At 29.9% G+C, this 19,508-nt stretch overlaps 1 protein-coding gene across 4 annotated transcripts; it reads left to right on the top strand.

Moving 5' to 3' along the window:
• The first annotated feature begins 395 nt into the window (after nt 1-395).
• Nucleotides 396-14,917, top strand: LOC130446314 (aminoacylase-1-like). 4 transcript variants are annotated; one of them, XM_056782494.1, is made up of 10 exons: nt 396-752; nt 942-1,189; nt 3,083-3,252; nt 4,768-4,939; nt 6,840-6,986; nt 7,123-7,310; nt 7,368-7,597; nt 12,337-13,172; nt 13,875-14,121; nt 14,561-14,916. In XM_056782494.1, the coding sequence occupies exons 2-8, from the start codon at nt 1,084-1,086 to the stop codon at nt 12,554-12,556; spliced, it is 1,233 nt and encodes a 410-aa protein (XP_056638472.1). In that variant the 5' UTR covers nt 396-752; nt 942-1,083; the 3' UTR covers nt 12,557-13,172; nt 13,875-14,121; nt 14,561-14,916. The 4 variants fall into 4 exon arrangements, with proteins under 4 accessions (XP_056638472.1, XP_056638471.1, XP_056638470.1 ...); XM_056782493.1 differs by having other exon boundaries at nt 396-1,189; XM_056782492.1 differs by lacking the exon at nt 13,875-14,121 and having other exon boundaries at nt 436-752; nt 12,906-13,172; nt 14,561-14,914.
• The last annotated feature ends 4,591 nt before the right edge of the window (nt 14,918-19,508 follow it).

Raw genomic sequence — 19,508 nt, 5'->3', positions numbered from 1 at the left:
AGATTGCACAAGCCTGTGGCACTGTCGTTAACCTCACTCACAGAGCTGATGTTCACACTTAAATTATTTAAGCTTTGCCCGTTCACAATTGAGTTTTTTTTCTCTAATCAATGTATGCCATCTTTGAAATCGAAGATACGCATCAGACATAGTTATTTTTAGTAGTAATAAATAATAAAAAACAAACACACTGAATAAACTAGAGATCGTATTGATCAGACCCGTAATAAAAAAAAAGTCTCTACGTTACGGTGCCGACAATATTCATTTTCTCTCTCGTTCGTGACACTTTAGCGCCCGAGGAAGAGAGAGAACAATATACTATTTGTATCACTTAGTCGGAACAACTTATAGAAACTGACCATATAAGAGTATTACATATATGAATAATATACACAGTTAACTAATTACAGTTTCAGCTTATACTGTACTGGTAGTTGCCTATGAGTTGTTCTCGTCCCATAATATTTGTTTTCATAACCTTCAATGTTGAAAAATAAAAGATAAGTACATTTGGAATAAGATACTGCCCGCGCATAAATCAATAATTATTGAAAATAATAACTATAACCACAGATCACCTATTTTGTAATTATAATTTAAAATATTTAGTATAATTTTTTCGAAATGATTCGTTGCTGGTTATGCAGTCGAAAGGGCTCGATCAGCTGATTGGTGTTTGAATATGCGCGGCAATTTCAAAATAATGCAGTATTATGACATGTTTCCATGACGAATATTGAAAACCGCAGGTAATAATACAAACTATCTTTCGTATTAGATTATTTCATCAATTTTAAAAACAAAGTGATTACCACAACACATACTATCAAGAAAACCGCAATATTTATCGAAATTGAGGAAAACATGTTTTTCATTTGGTTATTGACTTTAAATACAATAATAGCACAATAATGAAACTCAATAGCATAATGGCCTAGTTTTAGATCAAGTAATCACACTTATTTTCTTGATAAGCTCTTCCTGCAAGTTATAAAACAGAGTGGGGATTTACAAAATTATTGAATAGGGGATAAAGTGCTTTACATTTTACTTCAAATAATTTCGTGAAAAAGTCGAAAGATGTCTTCATTAACAGCTGATCAAAAACAAGCGTTGGATACACAAGCTGTCAAGAATTTTCGTGAATATCTTCAAATTCCTTCAGTACACCCAGATGTAAATTATGGTAAGTTCAAACACAAAATATTTATATCTTATATTCACTGTAATGTTAGACTTGTAAAAATTAAAATGTTGATTTTTTGTATAAAAAAACAAATGCGTATACGTATCGAAGGTTGTCAATTGTTTGGTAAATTCTTTGGCTTGGCTTCACTTTGTGGGTGTGGAGTTTGTTCAATATTTCCTAATTATCTGTGATATTAGTGTAGTATTTTTCCTAATCATTTAGATATTGTACCTTGAGAATGGTGAGTTACAAAAGCAATTTAAATTATAATGAATCTAGTAAAATATACTTTTATATTCTGGATAGTGAAACTTCAGCTATAAACGTTTTGGATCAGTTTATTAAGAAATTGTTCATACTTTTTAGTTAAGACAATGATGAAACTCAATTTTTTATTTTTAAATTCTTGATTCAGTTCATACAATTAGTTATTTTTTCATATTATTACAAATTTATTGAACTTGTTCCATATAGTGTTGAAGCTAGTCTTTGAAAAGAAATCATGTGATTTATTTTTGAGGATTTATATATTAAGTTATGCTAGAGACAAATTTTTTAGAACTATAATAAGTTTTGATACATCACTACCTATATCATATTGTGACAAAACAAAAAAGTATGATTTATTGTACATTGTTATTGAAATCAGAGTAAAATTGGCACTATGGTTTGTAATATGCTTTGTCTAATTATAAAGTAAATAATTTCTTCCTCGATTGCCACATTGAAATATCAACTAAACAGAGTAAAATATGCAAGGAAGAGTTTACTTATTATAAGTGATAATCCCTAGATAAGATACTCTGAACATAACATATTTAACATTCATTGAAAATAATATCTTATAACAAAATTGTTATCTATAAATTGGCATATAATTAAGTTCACTTTTTTCTAGCCTTCATCTTTCTTTTTTCATTAGGTTTTAATCAAATATATTACTGAGGTCTCTTCTATTTCAAACAATGATATTGAGGATTTCATTAATTTGTTTCTTCCTAGAGGAAAAGTACATTAAAAAATGTGTACTAATCATTTTTCTTCAACTTTTCTCTTCTTAGACATCATTTATATGGTTTTTTGATCAATTATCTTGATTTTAGGTATCTTCTAATTAAAATTTCGTTTAAAAGCATAAAATCCTGACTTTCGACCTTCTTTGGTCTTTATCACTTTCACACTGACAATTTGCATAATTATATTAATCAATAGATCAGTAGAAGTACATTATGAATATCAAAATGAAAATAGCAATCTGTTTTGACAAGAAAAATTATTTTTCCTTATTTTCAACATCTCATAAATATGTAGCAGCCATCAATCAAATTATTTATAATTGTATTAAAATTTATAAAATCGAATTATAAATTTTACTTAAGTTATTAAAATTATTTAAATCTATTTCCTATATACTGAGATGTCTGTCAATGTAGACTGAAGGTTTAAAATCAATAAATGACTTTGTTTTAAATATTATTCAAAGTAAGTATTTACAATTTGCTGGAATTGAATTTTTGATTCAAGTTTTCAATTTGATTTTTTGGTACAGCAGTAATGTAACCATCTACATAAAGGAAAAAGAATGGGATATTTATATTTATTTTGCTTAAGACAGTTTCTTCAAGATTTTCCATTACTAATTATGCTATAATACTCAATAGGGAAGGTCCCATTGCACACATTTGAGATGTTTTAATTTTAAAGATAATGGTATTTGAAGAAAATTACTTCATTTTTTAAATAAGAGATAATGACATTGTTTGATAATAGTTTCTGCAAATCTTTGCTTTTTAAAGGTTTTTGTATATTAAATAATTTTAACACCACACTACAAAAATAGTTATTTAAATTATGTGGAGTATGATGATATGTTTCTTTCTGTAATTTCAGAACCTTGTGTTAAATTTTTGGAAAAACAAGCTAGTAGTCTGGGACTACCTGTAAAGGTTATATCAGTAGTGCCTGGAAAACCAATTGTGATATTAACATGGATTGGAAAAGAACCTACTTTACCTTCGATATTACTTAACAGCCACATGGATGTTGTACCTGTCTTTGAGGTAAGCAACTGATATCTTGTTAGGTTTTCAAAAATAATGACCTGCAAGCCAAACTAAAACATCTAAACTTAGCTAGGAAGTTAAAAAAAATTCTATGTTTAGTTTATTACATTTAAGCTGTGGTTATTTTGTTATAATGATTTCTGATATTCGTATATTCTCTAAATTTGTTTCAACTGACTCTATATGGGATATTTGGGGATTATTATGTTTACTCAAAATTAGTGATGGATACCATCAGATTTATAACAACTAGTAATACTACTTTAGGTTTTTTTTACTTAAAAAACATTTCTTTTTCATTTTAGAATTTTGTACTCCAATATATATGTTGTGTCGTACTGAATAATGTAGTTTAAATAATTAATAATCAAATGACTTAATTAAAATTCTTATAGTAGACTTATCATTTATTTCTTTAATGTTGAAAACTTGTGATAATGAGAATATTTTTTGTTTTATTTAATATGTTAAACCACATATTTGCTTGTTAAATATTGAATTTCATAAAATAGCATGTTATCAAAATAACCTTTTATATAATGATTTAATCTTTGTTCTTTATAAAAAAAAATTCAAACTGAACTTCATATATTTGGAATGTTAAAAATTGGCAGGAAATTTTTTAAGAAAAATATTCTTCTGGAGAGGTTGCTTCAGATTATTTGCACCCTACAGAAACATATTTTATTAAATCAGTTAATAATTTAATCAATTTCATTGTTTTGACCTCCAAATTATTACAAACTAATTGTGTATACCTAACAAATTTATTAAATTGATAGCAGATCAATTTGAAATGAAAATACCAATAAAATAGAGATTAGCTATTTTATTAACTTCATTAATATCGATGTGTTGTGGGTTGAAGACTCAAAATAAAACTATCTACGAACTTTTCAAAGTGCCAACATTTCTATTTGCTTTTTATCAAGGCTTAAACATTCACCTTTGTGTTATATATATTTAAAAAACCCAGGACTCAAAATAAAACTGTCCAAGAGTTTTTTAAATACCAACGTTTCGATCTTTTATTTGATCTTTATCAAGGCTTTTTTAATTATTAGATGTCAGTCAAAAGATAAAATATATATTTATATAATTATCCTTAAAGATACATCTATCAGTGAAAGATCTTTTGACTGACATCTAATAATTTAAAAAGCCTTGATAAAAATCAAAAAAAGATCGAAACGTTGGCATTACCAAAAACTCTTGGACAGTTTTATTTTGGTTCCTCATCCCGTAACACCATTCGAAATTAATTATTGATGTTAAGTTACAAACTATTACTAAGTAGGAATATATTGGAATATTTGCGATTATAATACTGAACATGCTGTATAATATCTGATGAGTGTTTTGATAAATAAGTTATCCTTCCTCATAGACTGAAGGTGAAGAATTATAATTTGCGTAATGAAGCAAGCGTCATATAATGTAATTGGTGTAGTGGTAGTACCTATGTGCATTAGAAAAATATTATTTTAAACAATACACTTATTTTCTTTAAAGGAAAAATGGACATACAAACCATTCAGTGCTCATATTGATGATAAAGGTAATATCTATGCAAGAGGTGCACAAGATATGAAATGTGTCGGAATACAGTATTTGGAAGCAATCAGAAGACTTCAGTTCCAAAGTGTTACTTTAAGAAGAACTATACATGTTAGTTTTGTTCCAGGTAAGCAATTTTATCTGATTTGTAGGCAATAAATGAAACTAGTAAGTATCTTTAATATTGCAACGATAATATTAACAGATTTAGAATTGATATATTTATTAATAACGATCAATTTACAACACTGTTGTTTATAGGTTAAAATAAAAGAAAACTATTGACACAAGTAAGAAATTTTTGTTGTTTTTCAAATATTGTGCTCGTTATAATTTTTTTGTTGTTTCTATAATGACTATAAATATATCAGAAGAATCGATGAATCATGAATAATTTTCAATCCCAACCCTAAACTAATCAAGGTGCGATGGTTAATAGAACATGAAACTTGGCTATCTATTTCTGGAAAATATTTGACTTTCTCTCATGTGACCTTGAAGGGAAAGGTTTAAAATCAATAAATGACTTTGTTTTAAATATTATTCAAACTAAGTATTTACAATTTGCTGGTATAATTTGAACTAGTTGTAATGGATTGCAAGACTCAAAATATGATTTTATCTAATATTTGAAGTATGTCGTCTAGATTCAAATGATTCTTCAATATACTTCTATGGTATAATTTATATAATTTATGTACAAGTCTGGAAAGTATTTTTTAAACACCGAAGAATTAATCGGGGTTTATATGATCAACTTTTGAGTTTATTGAGCAGAGACTCAATAAAACATTCGATAAGAGAACTCGATTGTCGATTAGATAAACGCTCATGAGCACGTACAAATTCTATCAGCTTTTCACTCAGAGAAGTCATTTTTCAAGGTATCTGTTTAGAAAAGTGAAGTTATGGTTTTGACGTTCAGCGACGATCAACCCCAGTAAAACAACAATAGTCCCATCCCTAATTGAAATGAATTGATACTTTCCAAAGAAGCAAAATATCTAGGATAAAACACTTACTTGGAATCATCACCTAGACATCACAAAAGCCACTGTGGCTATATTGACTTGTAAGTTTGTTGGCAAGACAAGCTTAAGGTAGTATTCTGGATATACCAAACAGTCATAATGAAATGAAAAAAAAAAAACTGAAACAGATTCAAAGGCTAATCTGTCTAGATATTACAGAGGCAGTGTCAAGATGTCCCATAACAGCCCTAGTGGTGATACTAAACCTGTCTCCTCTTCACCTTATAGTGAATATAGTAAATTTTATGTACTTTTAGAACAAAACTGTATTGCTATTATGGCGAAAATGTCTATCCTACCACTTTTTTCTGAAAGTACATAAAATTTAGAATAAAATGCAAATTATAAATGTTTATTGATAATAAAAAAATTGTGCCAGTAAAGACCTCGTCATACTGGGCTTATTTTATTAATATTTCGATTAGTTATCTCCTAATATGAAAAATTTTTAAATCTGTGTAAGTGCACTTTTAAGATTGTGTTTTCCCCGCCTATAATGTTGAATTAGAATGAATTGTTCATTTGAGAACATGAATTTCATAACCATGTGATTTTTAAAAAACATATCAAGCATAGTTCTTCAGCTACAGCCCATGAAATTGTTCATCCTGAAGCCAGTTTGTCCAGTTATATAAAGACATATTAATCTTCATGCTTCTAAATCTTATTCTAGGCTAATATGGTCATGATCTCTGCTGTCTAGATATTATTCTGGTGCTGAATCAGTTGATAATACAAGAAGTGATTGTACCTCACAGGTTTATGATTTGAATGTATAGGTACTCTTATTATTTTGACTTCATGAATTCTAGACAACTTTTTGAATCGCTTTATCTTAGTAATGTAGTAATGTTTGGAAAGAAGTTTTAATGTTAGACAAATAATCATTTTAATAGCTACAAAAATTTAAATTAATATATTTTAAATATTCTGGTTTTATGAAACAAATTTTCAAAAATTTCAGTTATAATTTACATATCTTATCATAATTTTTAGATGAAGAAACTGGAGGCGTTGATGGAATGAAGGCGTTTATAAAAACAAATGATTTTAAAAATCTAAATATTGGTTTTGCATTAGATGAAGGTATGGCTAGTCCCAATAACGAATATCCCGTGTTTTATGCAGAAAGAGTTATTTGGCGTAAGTGAATTTATGAATATTCAAAATTATGCGAATATTTTTCATATTAAGCTTGTTTATATAGAAAAATACAAGTTTCTTATTTCATTATATTATAAATGTAAAATTCAGCATTCATTAATATTTTTACTTTTAGAAATGCACATTCATTGCCCTGGTCATCCCGGACATGGATCTTTGTTGTTAGAGAACACTGCCGGTGAGAAGGCTTCATATATTTTAAATAAGTTATATGAGTTTAGAAAAGAACAGCAAAAGAAATTGAAAGATAATCCTAATTTAACTATCGGAGATGTAACTACCGTCAATTTGACAGAAGTAAAGGTAAATAATTATTCAAATTATAAAAATCAAGTGCTGTTATCACTCTCTTACTTTAAGGGTGGAGTTCAAGCTAATGTTATACCTCCCGAATTTATTTTGACAGTCGATTCACGGCTGGCAATTACAGTCGATTTTAAAAAATGGGAGGAAACGTTAAATACTTGGTGCAGAGATGCGGGACAAGGTGTATATATTGAATATGAACAGAAGCAGAGTTTAATAGAGCCAACGAAAGTGGACAACTCGAATTCTTATTGGGTGGCATTTAAACAAGCTACCGACGAGCTGTGAGTACTAACTATCATATTAACAATACTTGCTTATCATCGGTTATTTATGTTATTGTGAAATGTGATTTGACAATATGTAATAATATTTGAAGTATTTTTACTATATAATCTTGTACACATTATCACTGTAAGCTTTTTAACATTTAGACTAAAATTTCTCAACAATAAGTATTTGGTTATAAAAATAATCATAATATGTGCTTAGTTGAAATTAATTGTTTTCAAAGATGGTATAAACTGCATTTATTTATTGAATCAGGCATGCCAAACACTCTGATATACAAATTGCATTTTGAAACTGTTTTATTCCAATACATAAATGTAGCTCAAAGTATAAGTGAGTTTTTTTATAATGGTAATTATTTTATTGGAAAAAAAACTAATATATATCTTCATTGGAATAATAATATGGTGTTATTAGAGATAAAAGTTTGTAACATATTTTCTAAACAAAATATTTGGTAGCTAGAACAGATGACATCGTAAGAAACGACCTTAAACTCGATATAAAAAGATAGTAGATATAATTACATTGTCTTGCAACAGCTTCCATATTTGACCTATTTATGACACTTACATGTCACCTACTAGTTCTAATAAACTTCAGAGTCTATGATGTCTTCTAGTAGGTTGGATTCTTGTTCCCTGAAGTTTTTTATTCAAAGCATTTTGACCTACAATGACTAAGCATTTTTAAACTAGATGATTGGAAGTTTTCTCCTCCAACAAAGAATTTACAGTCATCGTTAAAGAAACGAGTGGGGAGGTGTAGCTCTTTCTGTTGAGATCCAAATACTTTTTGATATGATAATTCTGGAAGGAATTTTTTTTGGAAACAATATAATTCAAATATCAATTTATCCATTTAAGAGAAAATTATCTTATTGATGAACTGTAATAATGTGTATAAGATTTTGTTCTTAATTTACAATATCAAAAAAAAATACAGTGACAGATAAGAATTTCAGTGTAAAATCTTTCACCAATTTAGTTGTAATTTATACAAGAAAATTTAAATTTTCTTTAACTGTCGCTACGGTCCTTTGAGAACCAGGGCCTTCTCAATAATCGACTCCAACGTCGAACCCCTAGCTGGATCAGGTCCGCCTTAACATCCTTTAACCAGCGAAGGCGCGGTCTTCCTCTAAGTCGCCGTCCTCCGGGAACTCCATAGATGGCTTTGCACGGGTATTGATCAGAAGGCATCATCTCCACGTGTCCAAGCCACCTCAAATTAACGCCACCATCTGTTTCAGATGAAAATTTCAATAGAAGTGTTAAATTCAACTGTTCCATTCCGCTCTTTGAGTAACTTTTATTGTTTTATTAGTATCAAAATATGTCATATAGAAGCAATTTTTAAACTATAATTTATTGATTTGAAGTAATAAATTCACAAATAATTTATTTTAAAAAATGAATTTAATGATGGAAAGCAATGTCAAACGAAATCTAGCACTTTACAAGCAACCAACCAAAAAGAAAAAATATCATTTGGAGATAAATCTGGTAATCTGGGAGTCCTCTTGATCACACTACATTTATTATCGCACAAGTATCTTACTGGAACCTTAACAAGTGATAGAACTCCAGGAATAATTTAATGTTACAAGAAGTCCAAATATGTCAATTTTCCTAGAATTTTTTTATGTAAAAAGCAAGCAAAAGAAGGTAAATCTTATTAGACTTGAGTAGTTTGTGTGGAGATACATGTGGATATTGATTTTGAACTTGTGCAGGCTGTAGTGTTCGGGAAATAAGTGCCTTGGTAGCTGATTTCACAGCTATAGGTGGGATTATATTCGATAACTCGGAAGAGCATCTGTATCTGGTAGTATCAGTCAAGTCAGCCACCTTTCTTTTGTGTTCTAAGCTTGTCAAATTTCTGGTCAACTCTGGGTTGCTTTTCTGTATAAAAACGAGCATTCTAAGGGAATGCATGGAAGCCCAACTCCTTTAAAATTTCAGTCAAGGTGTTAATTTTAGGAGAACATTGTACAGGTATACTCATGTTTTCATTTTATTTGTATAATTTGTGTCTGACAGATTTTGTTTATGATATTTCAAAAATTTATATTCATTCATGTGCCATATGTTTTTTAAACAGTTTTCATTGTTCTTTTCCATTATAATATAAAAAAACGTTAGTCATTTCAAAACATTCAGAGCATCTCTACCACATTAACATATGAAGCAATTTTTTTGGTTCAACAAGGATCATGGGTTTCAAACCTCATTAATTAATTAAGCAATTTTCTGATTCTACAAGGATAATGGATTTCACCTGCTGCACAAAAATTTATTTTTCCAATTTGTTAAATTTCATTGGTTGGCTTTTCAAGCGGTAGATTGCTAATTTTGTATTTCTGATAATTCTGATTCCACCACATTTTTCAAATATTTGAATAATCTAAATAATAGTGGATCTTGTACGAACTGACTTCTTTGCATAATCATAAATAAATAAATTCATCATTTTTTGATATGAGAAAATCCCAAATTACCATTTTTATATCTGTTTTTTTTTGGTTCTTGTTTTTGTATAAATTGTTCAAAATTACATCTTGGGATAAATGCAAGTGAACGAATAACCAATATTCATTCACATATTCCATTATTAGTCCAAGAGCTAGTGAACCCTCTGAATAACAGTCTTTCTGTAAGGTTAGAAATTTATACACTTATGATTTATAGCATGCTAATGGCAATAGCCATGACCTTGCAGGTGTCAGCCCCTTTATTTTTAAATTTTAAAATAAGTAGAGTAGAAAAACTATACAGTAACTCGGAGGGCTCACTAGCCCTCCAGCTGTATACTTTATGTGGAGTGCAATTCCAAAAGAATAGTTGAGTTCAAAATAATTTATCACGTTTTTTTTTCTATTGGAATTATGTTAATTGAAAATTTTACATTGATATTTTTATGCTCAGAAAAATGATTACTGATACTGTGTGTATTAAACGAATATGCAGCTATTCATTTAACATTTCTATTTCCATACTCAATATCATAGTACATATATAGTAACAAGCATGCATAATAACACAACTCCATTTCAAATAAAATCTATAAGATCAACTCTATCTGATACATACATACTCATCAGGAAATTAATTTTTATAAAATGACATAAAAAATACTTCGAACTGTTTCTCATTGAAAGTAAGAACTAAAATTATATGGAAATATGAAACTATTAACCATATCTGCTTGATTTTCATAATAATTTTCAATTTATTTGGTATCAAGCTATTGGCAACACAATACATTTTCCCGTGTTCTTTGAAAACATAAATAGAACGATTTATCCTTTAGATTGTTTCTTTAGTAATCTGAAATAGACAATAAATACTCTAACAGCCAGAAGAAGGCACCAAACATTTTCCAAATGTATCCAGTTCAATCAAGAAAGCAATTATCGCAAAAAGGAGATCATCCTGTCTGATAGCCAAGCAGCTATTAAGATCGAAACTGATTTGGGAATGCCTGGACAAGCTAAACGAACTGGGCCAGAAAAATAAAGTTACCATGCATTGGATTCTGGGATACACTGGAGTGGAGGGAAACAAATAGGTGCCAGACTTGCTAAAGTAGGGGCAGAAAAACCCTTTATAGGATTTTATACCTTGATACAAAACTAGTTATTGGGACAATCTACAGAGGTTGAGACATAGGCAGACACTCATAGGAAACTATTACCAGAAAAAACATGCTGAATGTATTATTTTAGACAAGGACAATGTAAAAATACTAATAGGAGACCTGTCGTCTCAAAGGACAACTGAAGACGCTTGACTTAGCAGAGAATGCAGCATGCGGATTCTGTTTCGTAGAGGACGAAACCTCTATCCACATTCTCTCAAAGTGTGAGAACACTTCGGAACTCCAGAGCACTACACCTGGGTGAGTATAAAATAAAAGACGAAGATCTCTGGCAGCTAGAGGTATCTTACATTCTGAATTTTCTAAGTGGAGTAGGTTTAACAGATCAGCTGTAAACACTGAGTATCCCCACTATCACAGCAAGAAAGGGGAATACAATAGAAACTTTGGGTCGTGGTGTACATGGTACTCTAATATACAATATACTAAAATAAATCATTGAAATGTATTCTTGTAAGAGAAAGCCCCTCTTCTTAAGCCAGAAATATTCACACCTATCTCTACTTTTACTGCTGCAGTTATTTCGTATTCTTGAAGCAGTTTTGAGCATTTTTTATGTCATTACCTGTTCAGAAATCGAAGTTATGAATAATCATTTGTCTATAGCAATTTAAAATAAAACTAGAATATTTGTAAAGATATAAATATTTATTAATTTATATTTGTAAATGCTCTTGATATTAGGTCTATTCAGTTTCAAAATAAGTTTTTCTTAAATAATTTTTAAAAGATATATAAAAATTGACGTTTTGACAGATTGTAAGTCTTTGAAACAGAAGAGACATAAAATCAAGAACATTTAGAAACATAAACATATCAAAAGGTATGAGAAATAAGAAAAAAAAAAGAAATATTTGGTAATATTAATCATAGCACCTATCCTATGAAGCTGAATATTTCATCTCACCTAACTTACCATCAATTTTTACATTAATAATCATCATTGTACTTTTGTATTTGTATCGATCCGTTCAAATGCGTTTTCTCTATTTCTTATAATTTATTTCCCATTACTCTGAACCATTTTTACCATTTATCCTATCAATTTTTTTGTTTTCTAATTTTTTTCCAGCAACCTTAAACTTAAACCCCAAGTATTCCCTGGTGGTACGGACAGTAGATACATTCGAGTTTGCGGTATTCCCGCATTTGGATTTTCGCCGATTTCTAATACTCCCGTATTATTGCACGACAACGACGAATTTTTGAACACTGAAGTATTTTTGAAAGGAATTGAAACTTATGTTAAAATAATTATTAAAATCGCCAATGTTGAAGATAAAACTGGATAATAACTATACTAATATATTTTTAACGAGATATAAAAATGATATTTTTGGAATTGTAAAATTTAAAGATTGTTTTGATTGTAGCAATTTATTTGTGGTTGAATAATAAATTATATATTTGAAGTTTTTTATGATCTGTTTTTACAGTTTTTGATTCATTTATGTAAAAACTTTTTTTGATTAAAAATTATTGATTAGAACACAGTGAAGTTACGACTATAAATAAAACGCAAATTTTAAACAATGAAAATACTTGTCGCTTTTATGTCAACTTTCGTACTATAGAATCATATGTATTTATATCTCTTGAACGATACAAAAGGAAGCCCCATTTCTTCCTCTTTTTTTCTAGCGGTTTGACTCTTAAGCCTCAGGTTTTCACGGGAGGAACTGACTCCCGTTATATTCGAGCGATAGGTATCCCTGCATTTGGGTTCTCCCCAATAAACAATACTTCAATACTCGCCCACGAAAACGATGAATTTTTGAATACAGCTACATTTTTGAAGGGCATTTTGTATTATGAAAAGATTATAGAAAAAATTGGGAATCTCACTGGATATGTTAAGAAGAACGAAAAACGCTTGAAAATGTGATTCTACTGGACAAGATTTTTAAGGTACGATAAAATTAATTTGCATACTGCAGTAGTATTTAGTGCATTCAGTTATTTATAGTAAAAATGTGATTAAATTGATGAGACATAAGTAGTTATTATCAACCCAGTAAATTTTTATGTTATGCCACCAACAGTTTAAATAGGGATAAATGGCCAATTCCTTACAGCCCACTCTATAGTTTAGTAGCTAAAGAAAGATTCCCGCTCAAATTTTTGCGGAAAATGTTTTTTGGTGGGAAAATTCAGTATAAAATAGGTAGGTCAAGTTTTAGTTTACCTTCAGTCTTTGAAGACGATAACTTGGTTATCGAAACGCGCGTCAGACAGTGTAATTGTGTAAAAATTGACGTGAAAATATCTCTACCTTTAATCTGTTTTGAATTACAAATACAACTTTGAATAAAGAACGAAGAGACTTTTCTGTACATCCCATTTGAAAAATTGGGGCTTGTACTTGTATATATAAGTATACACATACACAGGTATAAATACAGTAACTGAAATAATTAATTTATTCCATTAGACTAAGTCCATTTTTACTCAAATTCATTGTAATATTTTTTAAGATCTAGAAAATCTGAATAAGGTTTAAGAAAAAAATAGTTTTGGATAGTTTATATATAACTTTTATTATATATTTTTTTAAATTCTTTGATCAATATTTATAGAGAAAAAAATTATTGAAAATTCAAACACTTTTAGGTAGTTTAAACATTTCAGTAGGCAGCCATATTGCGTGACGTCATAGGTATCAAATTAACAAAGTAAATACGACAGTTACTCTCTCGGTTATTCTAAAATAAGCGTTATTATTAAAATTTGGTATATAAATTGTGTTTTGTATCAAGAAATTCGAATATACAAGAACAAAAATGGTTTGAAATTGTTGGTCGTTTTCACGATTCTGTGAGATGTAGTTATTTTTGTTACCAGGATCATTTTAATCTAAGTAAGATTCAAATTTAACTTATTTTAATATTTTATTATACTTTTAATTTGAAGGAGATTATGTAATAATGTAAGAACTTAACCTATAAAAGGTTTATTCACATTATTCGTATATGAGGCGTAGAATTCCAAAACCAGCCAAGTCCAAAAAGAATTTAGCTGCCAGGCTTAGGTAAATTAATTTTTTTTTTCTCGAAAATTTTGTATTGCTGTTAGAGGACTGGTATCTAAGTGACAAAGAAAAAAAAGAAGAGATAACATCAGCTGTTCACTGATAACACAAAAATATGTGACCTTTATCGGCAAGCTGTGAAAAATTTTTAAAAATGGACTTGGCTGGTTTTGGAATTATACGCCTCATATATAGAAAAATTATTTATACGTAACTAATAAATAACAACATCCTAATGGCTTAATTTAGTCATATTTCATTATTTTAGGTCAATAGTGCCCAGCAAAATTACACCTACAATAGAATTCAATTTATTTCTAGAGAATTGAGAGGAGCTCTCATTATATGCACCACAAGGAAAGATATAAACTACCAAAGAAAAATGGGATTAAAACTACGTTGGGCTTTTTCTCATATAGCTAAGACCTAGCTTATTCTGCATATACACAAATTATTGAGGTATATAAATTTCTACCTTGTACCACCTGTAGTTAATTGCAATTAATATCCTTTTTTTTTCATTATTTCTCACATATAACCTTCGAAATGAATCAATTCGCCCATATTCCTCACTACTATTCAAATTAAAGAAATATTAGTATGCTAAAGTGTTTTCTTTTTCAGCTGTACCTTGGAAATTTTAAACCATTTATTGTGTCATAGTCAGTATAGAGTATCAGTTATATCAACTGTGATTAAAAAACATGATAGATTATTATATAAAATGCAAAGTAAAAATTTTAAGCAATGCACTTAACGTTGGCTCTATGATTGGAAGGTTTCCTTTGGAATAGGTTTTATCCAATCTGTCTTAACCTTCGTAATGCCAAGAATGATGTCAAAACGTTTTCCTTTTAGAACATTCTGTTTATTTTCAAGAAGAGAATGGAATCTGTCAAGTAGGTCTTACGAATACTGCTCTAGACGGGATTATGTTGGACAGCTCGGAGGAGCATTTGCCGTGGTAATAACGGTAAAACAGAGTCAGGTCGGTGATCTTTCTTCTATGCTCTAAGTTGTCCAAGTTTCTGGTCAACTCTGGAGATCTCCTATAAGTCGAACTGCTACCTTCTGTATTGAGTCGAGCATCTTCAGGGTATGCTTGGGAGCCGAGCTCAAGATTTTCTGGTTAACGACTCTACATGACTTTGACAATGGCTGGGACTAAAGCAATCGGACGATTATTATTGGGAACCAACTTTAATACGTTTAGTGGTTGTATTTGGGCCAGTCGCTTTATTCATGTTGAAGATTTTTAGAAGTTTTCCCACATCTCGGAGTCGAAATTGTATTTCCGTCATGGATGTATCAATTCCAGTCAATTTGAGTGGTAGTTTCCCCGCGAATCAATAGTTTTAAAGTCTATTCATACATTATTTTATTGAAAGTTTCAGTATCTCCTTGAAAACTCCTTCATATTTATACCTCTTGGAACCGTGCCTTCGCAGTGGAAGAAAATAATGACCATGACTGGTTTGTCTCTTTTTGTTGTATATATTGCCACCATAGTCAGATTTTAATAGTTCGTGGGCTTCTTTGGTATTTTTTACAACATGGGATGAACTTAATTTGAATGCGTTGTTCAATATCTGAAAAGCCAGGAAAGGTTCAAATTTGTCTCTCTTCTAAATTTGTTGATATATGCCTTAGTTTTTTTGTAAAACCCACATGCTTCTATTTCAAGGATACTGTACAGGTATTTGATTTATAGATCCAACCATTTCTTTCTTGCAAACTAACGAACTCTATCAGCAACCATACTCTTGATGACGCCAGCTTTTGATAAAACCTGGAAAAACACTTAACCTACGGCATGATTAATTGAACCAAATAATTGACCCTGGAAATCACAACTAAGTTGGAAATTCTGGAACTGTTGCGTTGGTGACATCAACAGTCACTAGTTAATGCTGCTGCTGAGTTAATTTACCATTTTGTTGTTGGATGCGGTATAATTTCCTCTTTATTAGTGATTATTATGGGATAGATCACATAAATACGTTTTTACGTAGCTATTGTGAGAGAAATGGATGACATATCGTTCGATCGATAGCAGTCATCGGCTGTTCTTATGCCATGTCTAGTGTTTTGTCCGTCATTGGGGAGGTTGAAATTGTACCTTTCCAACAATTTTTCTAGTTTTTTCTGAAAAGATGTTTGTTTAAGTGAGCCCCAGATATGATTGTGGGCATTAAAATCTCTTATTATTAAGTGAGGAGCTGCAATTTGCTTTAGTAGCTCAGTAATCTCTTTTGTCGTAGGCCGGTATTTAGGGGAATGTATAAGTTACACAATGAAAAGGTACTATACCATTGATTTCCTTTTTAACGGATATATAAAAATTTTCTCTCCAATAAGATGAAGTTTGATATAGTTTCAAATTGTTACACTACCACTATACCAACACTCACAATGACATTGTCTGAAGCTAAAGTTATCGTCTTCAGAGACTGTTTACCTTCTGTGTCTGAAGACACGTAGAATTTTTACAAAAAGGACAACAAAGTTTATTAAGTATTCAAATTGAATCCCGTGTTTAATATACTATTATGTTTGTACTTAACAGTGCCATATGAATCCCCAAAAATTATTAATCCATAGGAGTAAAATCCGTGTTGTTGCGTTGTCACTAAATCCTTCAATTTTTCGATATATGTATAGAGAATACATTATTTGAAAGATCTTTCCGGAGGAGTGTGTGTATGTGAGTGAGCGGAAGGTGTGACAACTTAACTGAAATAATTCCAATCTTAATACAAAATTGACTTCCTTTCTCCAGGTAAGTAAATTACAATTCACATAAGAAATAACTTTTTTGCTAGTTATAGGCAATTTCTTTCAAATCGAAGTTCATGACATGACACCACAAAGGAAAAGAGCAATGAGAAGTTTGTCAATACAACAGAACGAAGAAGAGGAAAAGCTTAGAACAAATCAAATGTTATGAATATTTTTTGGTGGTTATCAAGGACTACGGTGACGAAGTAAACAGTTGGGAGTGCTGAATGCGATAATAAAATAATCCAATAGTGAGCTAGGAGCCGCAGAAGAGAATGGAGAGACCATGTTGACAGAATGCCAAATGAACGGTTAGCAAAAATTGCAAAGGAAAAGAAACCAGACACAACTCGACCTCCTGGACGACCACCTATAAGGTGGTATGAAAGCTGGTCCTCAGCATCCCAACTACTCCTCCCTTGATGAAAATACAGGACCTAGTCCTAACGGAAGAAGAAGACAGAAGAAGAGAAGTTATATATATATGGGAAAGAAAAATACTCAGAAGAATACTAGAAAGTAAAAAGGAGGGAGAAGTATGACTGAGGAGAACAAATAATGAAATAAGGAATCTATTCGAAGAAGAAATGATAAGATCCAAATAAATATAGTGGCCTAGTCACGTACAGAGAACGCCAGATTTTATAGCAACAAAAAAATGATGGATACAGAATAAGGAGGAACAAAATAAAAGGAAGACTAAGGAGAAGGAGGTACGCAGAGTTAGAATACTTTGATTAACAATATTTGAAAGTGGACTGGATAATTAAAATGTTAAAATAAGTACACTCATCATCTCAAGTTTTCAACTCACCTTTTATTCAATAAAAGTTGTTCTATCTTCTAACTGCAGTTTCTCTTTTGGATATCCGTATAAAATGTTTGAAGGATTCAGGATCCTCTTGTATCATATTTTGTTCCATTCCTAGTTATTCCAATTTCTTCCATATGTTTATCGAATTTATTTGACCCTTTTTCCTACTTAAATACTTTTTTTTACTTACCTACATTTGGTTTATATATGCATAGGACCCCATTCTTAATATTTATAACTTTTTACGTTATCTTCGAGTGTTTATGTGCTTTTGTATCAATATTTGGTTGTTTATTAATATTCAGCATTCTTATCTAGAGTATATTTTGATGTTTCTTCTTATCTAAACTTCTATGTTTCTATATATACGAGTACAGTTTCCTGATATTCAGAAATCCTTAAAAAGAGACCTCCGCTGCCTCTAAATATTCACAGGATAATTCTTGATGCTACTCCAACTAAATCCCTTTAGATCAATACAAAAGCAGAACCCCGGGTACCATTTTAAGACACCTTGTATATTTCTATTATGTTTTAATACTTTTATCTAAACATTTTTTCAAAAAGGAAGTTTACAATTACTATCGACAATTTGCTGTTTTTTACACAAATTTTGATATATTCTGAATATTCTATTCAATTTTAAGCCAGATTACCGTTAGGTGTTTGATATGCGGTTAAGACATATACTTTTTTCTGTATCTATCTTTTGGATGATTTCTTCCTTCCCATGTTATCTCCTTTGTCTTAGCTGGTTATTTCACATTTTCAATCAATGTTTTCTGTTATATGTATATTTATAGTTTATTTTATGTTTTAGCGAAAATCTTATAGGTTTTACTATTTTTCAAAAAGTGCACAAATTAATTATCACCAATAATATTCAATTAAATATAAAATTGAATCTGAAAGGATTTATTTATGATCTCATATTTTCCTCTTTCTATATTTTGTTTGATCTTTTCTTCCCATTTTATCCCTTTTGACTCAGCCGTATCTTCCACATTTTCAATCCATGCTTTTTCTATATATTTATACTTTAATTTATGTCTATTTTGTATTTACTCAAATTTTTAACAAATTTGAAATTTTTCAAAAAGTTCGTAATTTAATTATCACCAATAATATTCAATTAAAAATAAACTTGAATCTGAACGGGCTTTTTATTTATGATCTCTATAATTAGAATTGATTTCAATTAAAATTTAAACAAGCTAATTTTTTATTTCCTTTAAATCCCAATCCTAATAAAAATAAGTTATAATGCACATGTCATTGACCATTATTTCGCAGATGTCTAAGTATCAATAAATAGTTTTTCTTTCTCTTGTATATTTTTCAGCATTATGCGAAATAATGAATCATATTCGATTAAATTTTTAAGGCCTGATACTTTTTATCAACACATTTTGTTGATGCGTTTAAAATATTATTTATCTGCATTATTACAAGCAGTTTTGTTTATAAAAGAAAAATCGTAATCGGTTACAAAGTTGTGTATTTTTATTGGTCATAAAATATGAAATTACCTACACTAGGCATCTATACACTATCAGGTTTTTTCAAGTAATGTAAAGGACACCCCTCGTATATATCTAAAAATGGACTCAACCAATCGATTTTC

The sequence above is a fragment of the Diorhabda sublineata genome, chromosome 7 (assembly GCF_026230105.1).
Source record: "Diorhabda sublineata isolate icDioSubl1.1 chromosome 7, icDioSubl1.1, whole genome shotgun sequence".
Lineage (NCBI taxonomy): Eukaryota > Metazoa > Arthropoda > Insecta > Coleoptera > Chrysomelidae > Diorhabda > Diorhabda sublineata.
This window is presented reverse-complemented; position numbering and strand designations above follow the sequence as displayed.

Bases quoted from the DNA above. Each gene is read 5' to 3' on its own strand.
- LOC130446314 (XM_056782491.1), top strand. From the start codon at position 1,084: ATGTCTTCATTAACAGCTGATCAAAAACAAGCGTTGGATACACAAGCT. The intron at 3,253-4,767 runs GTAAGCAACTGA...TTTTCTTTAAAG, and splicing joins ATGTTGTACCTGTCTTTGAG to GAAAAATGGACATACAAACC. The intron at 6,987-7,122 runs GTAAGTGAATTT...TTTTACTTTTAG, and splicing joins TGCAGAAAGAGTTATTTGGC to AAATGCACATTCATTGCCCT.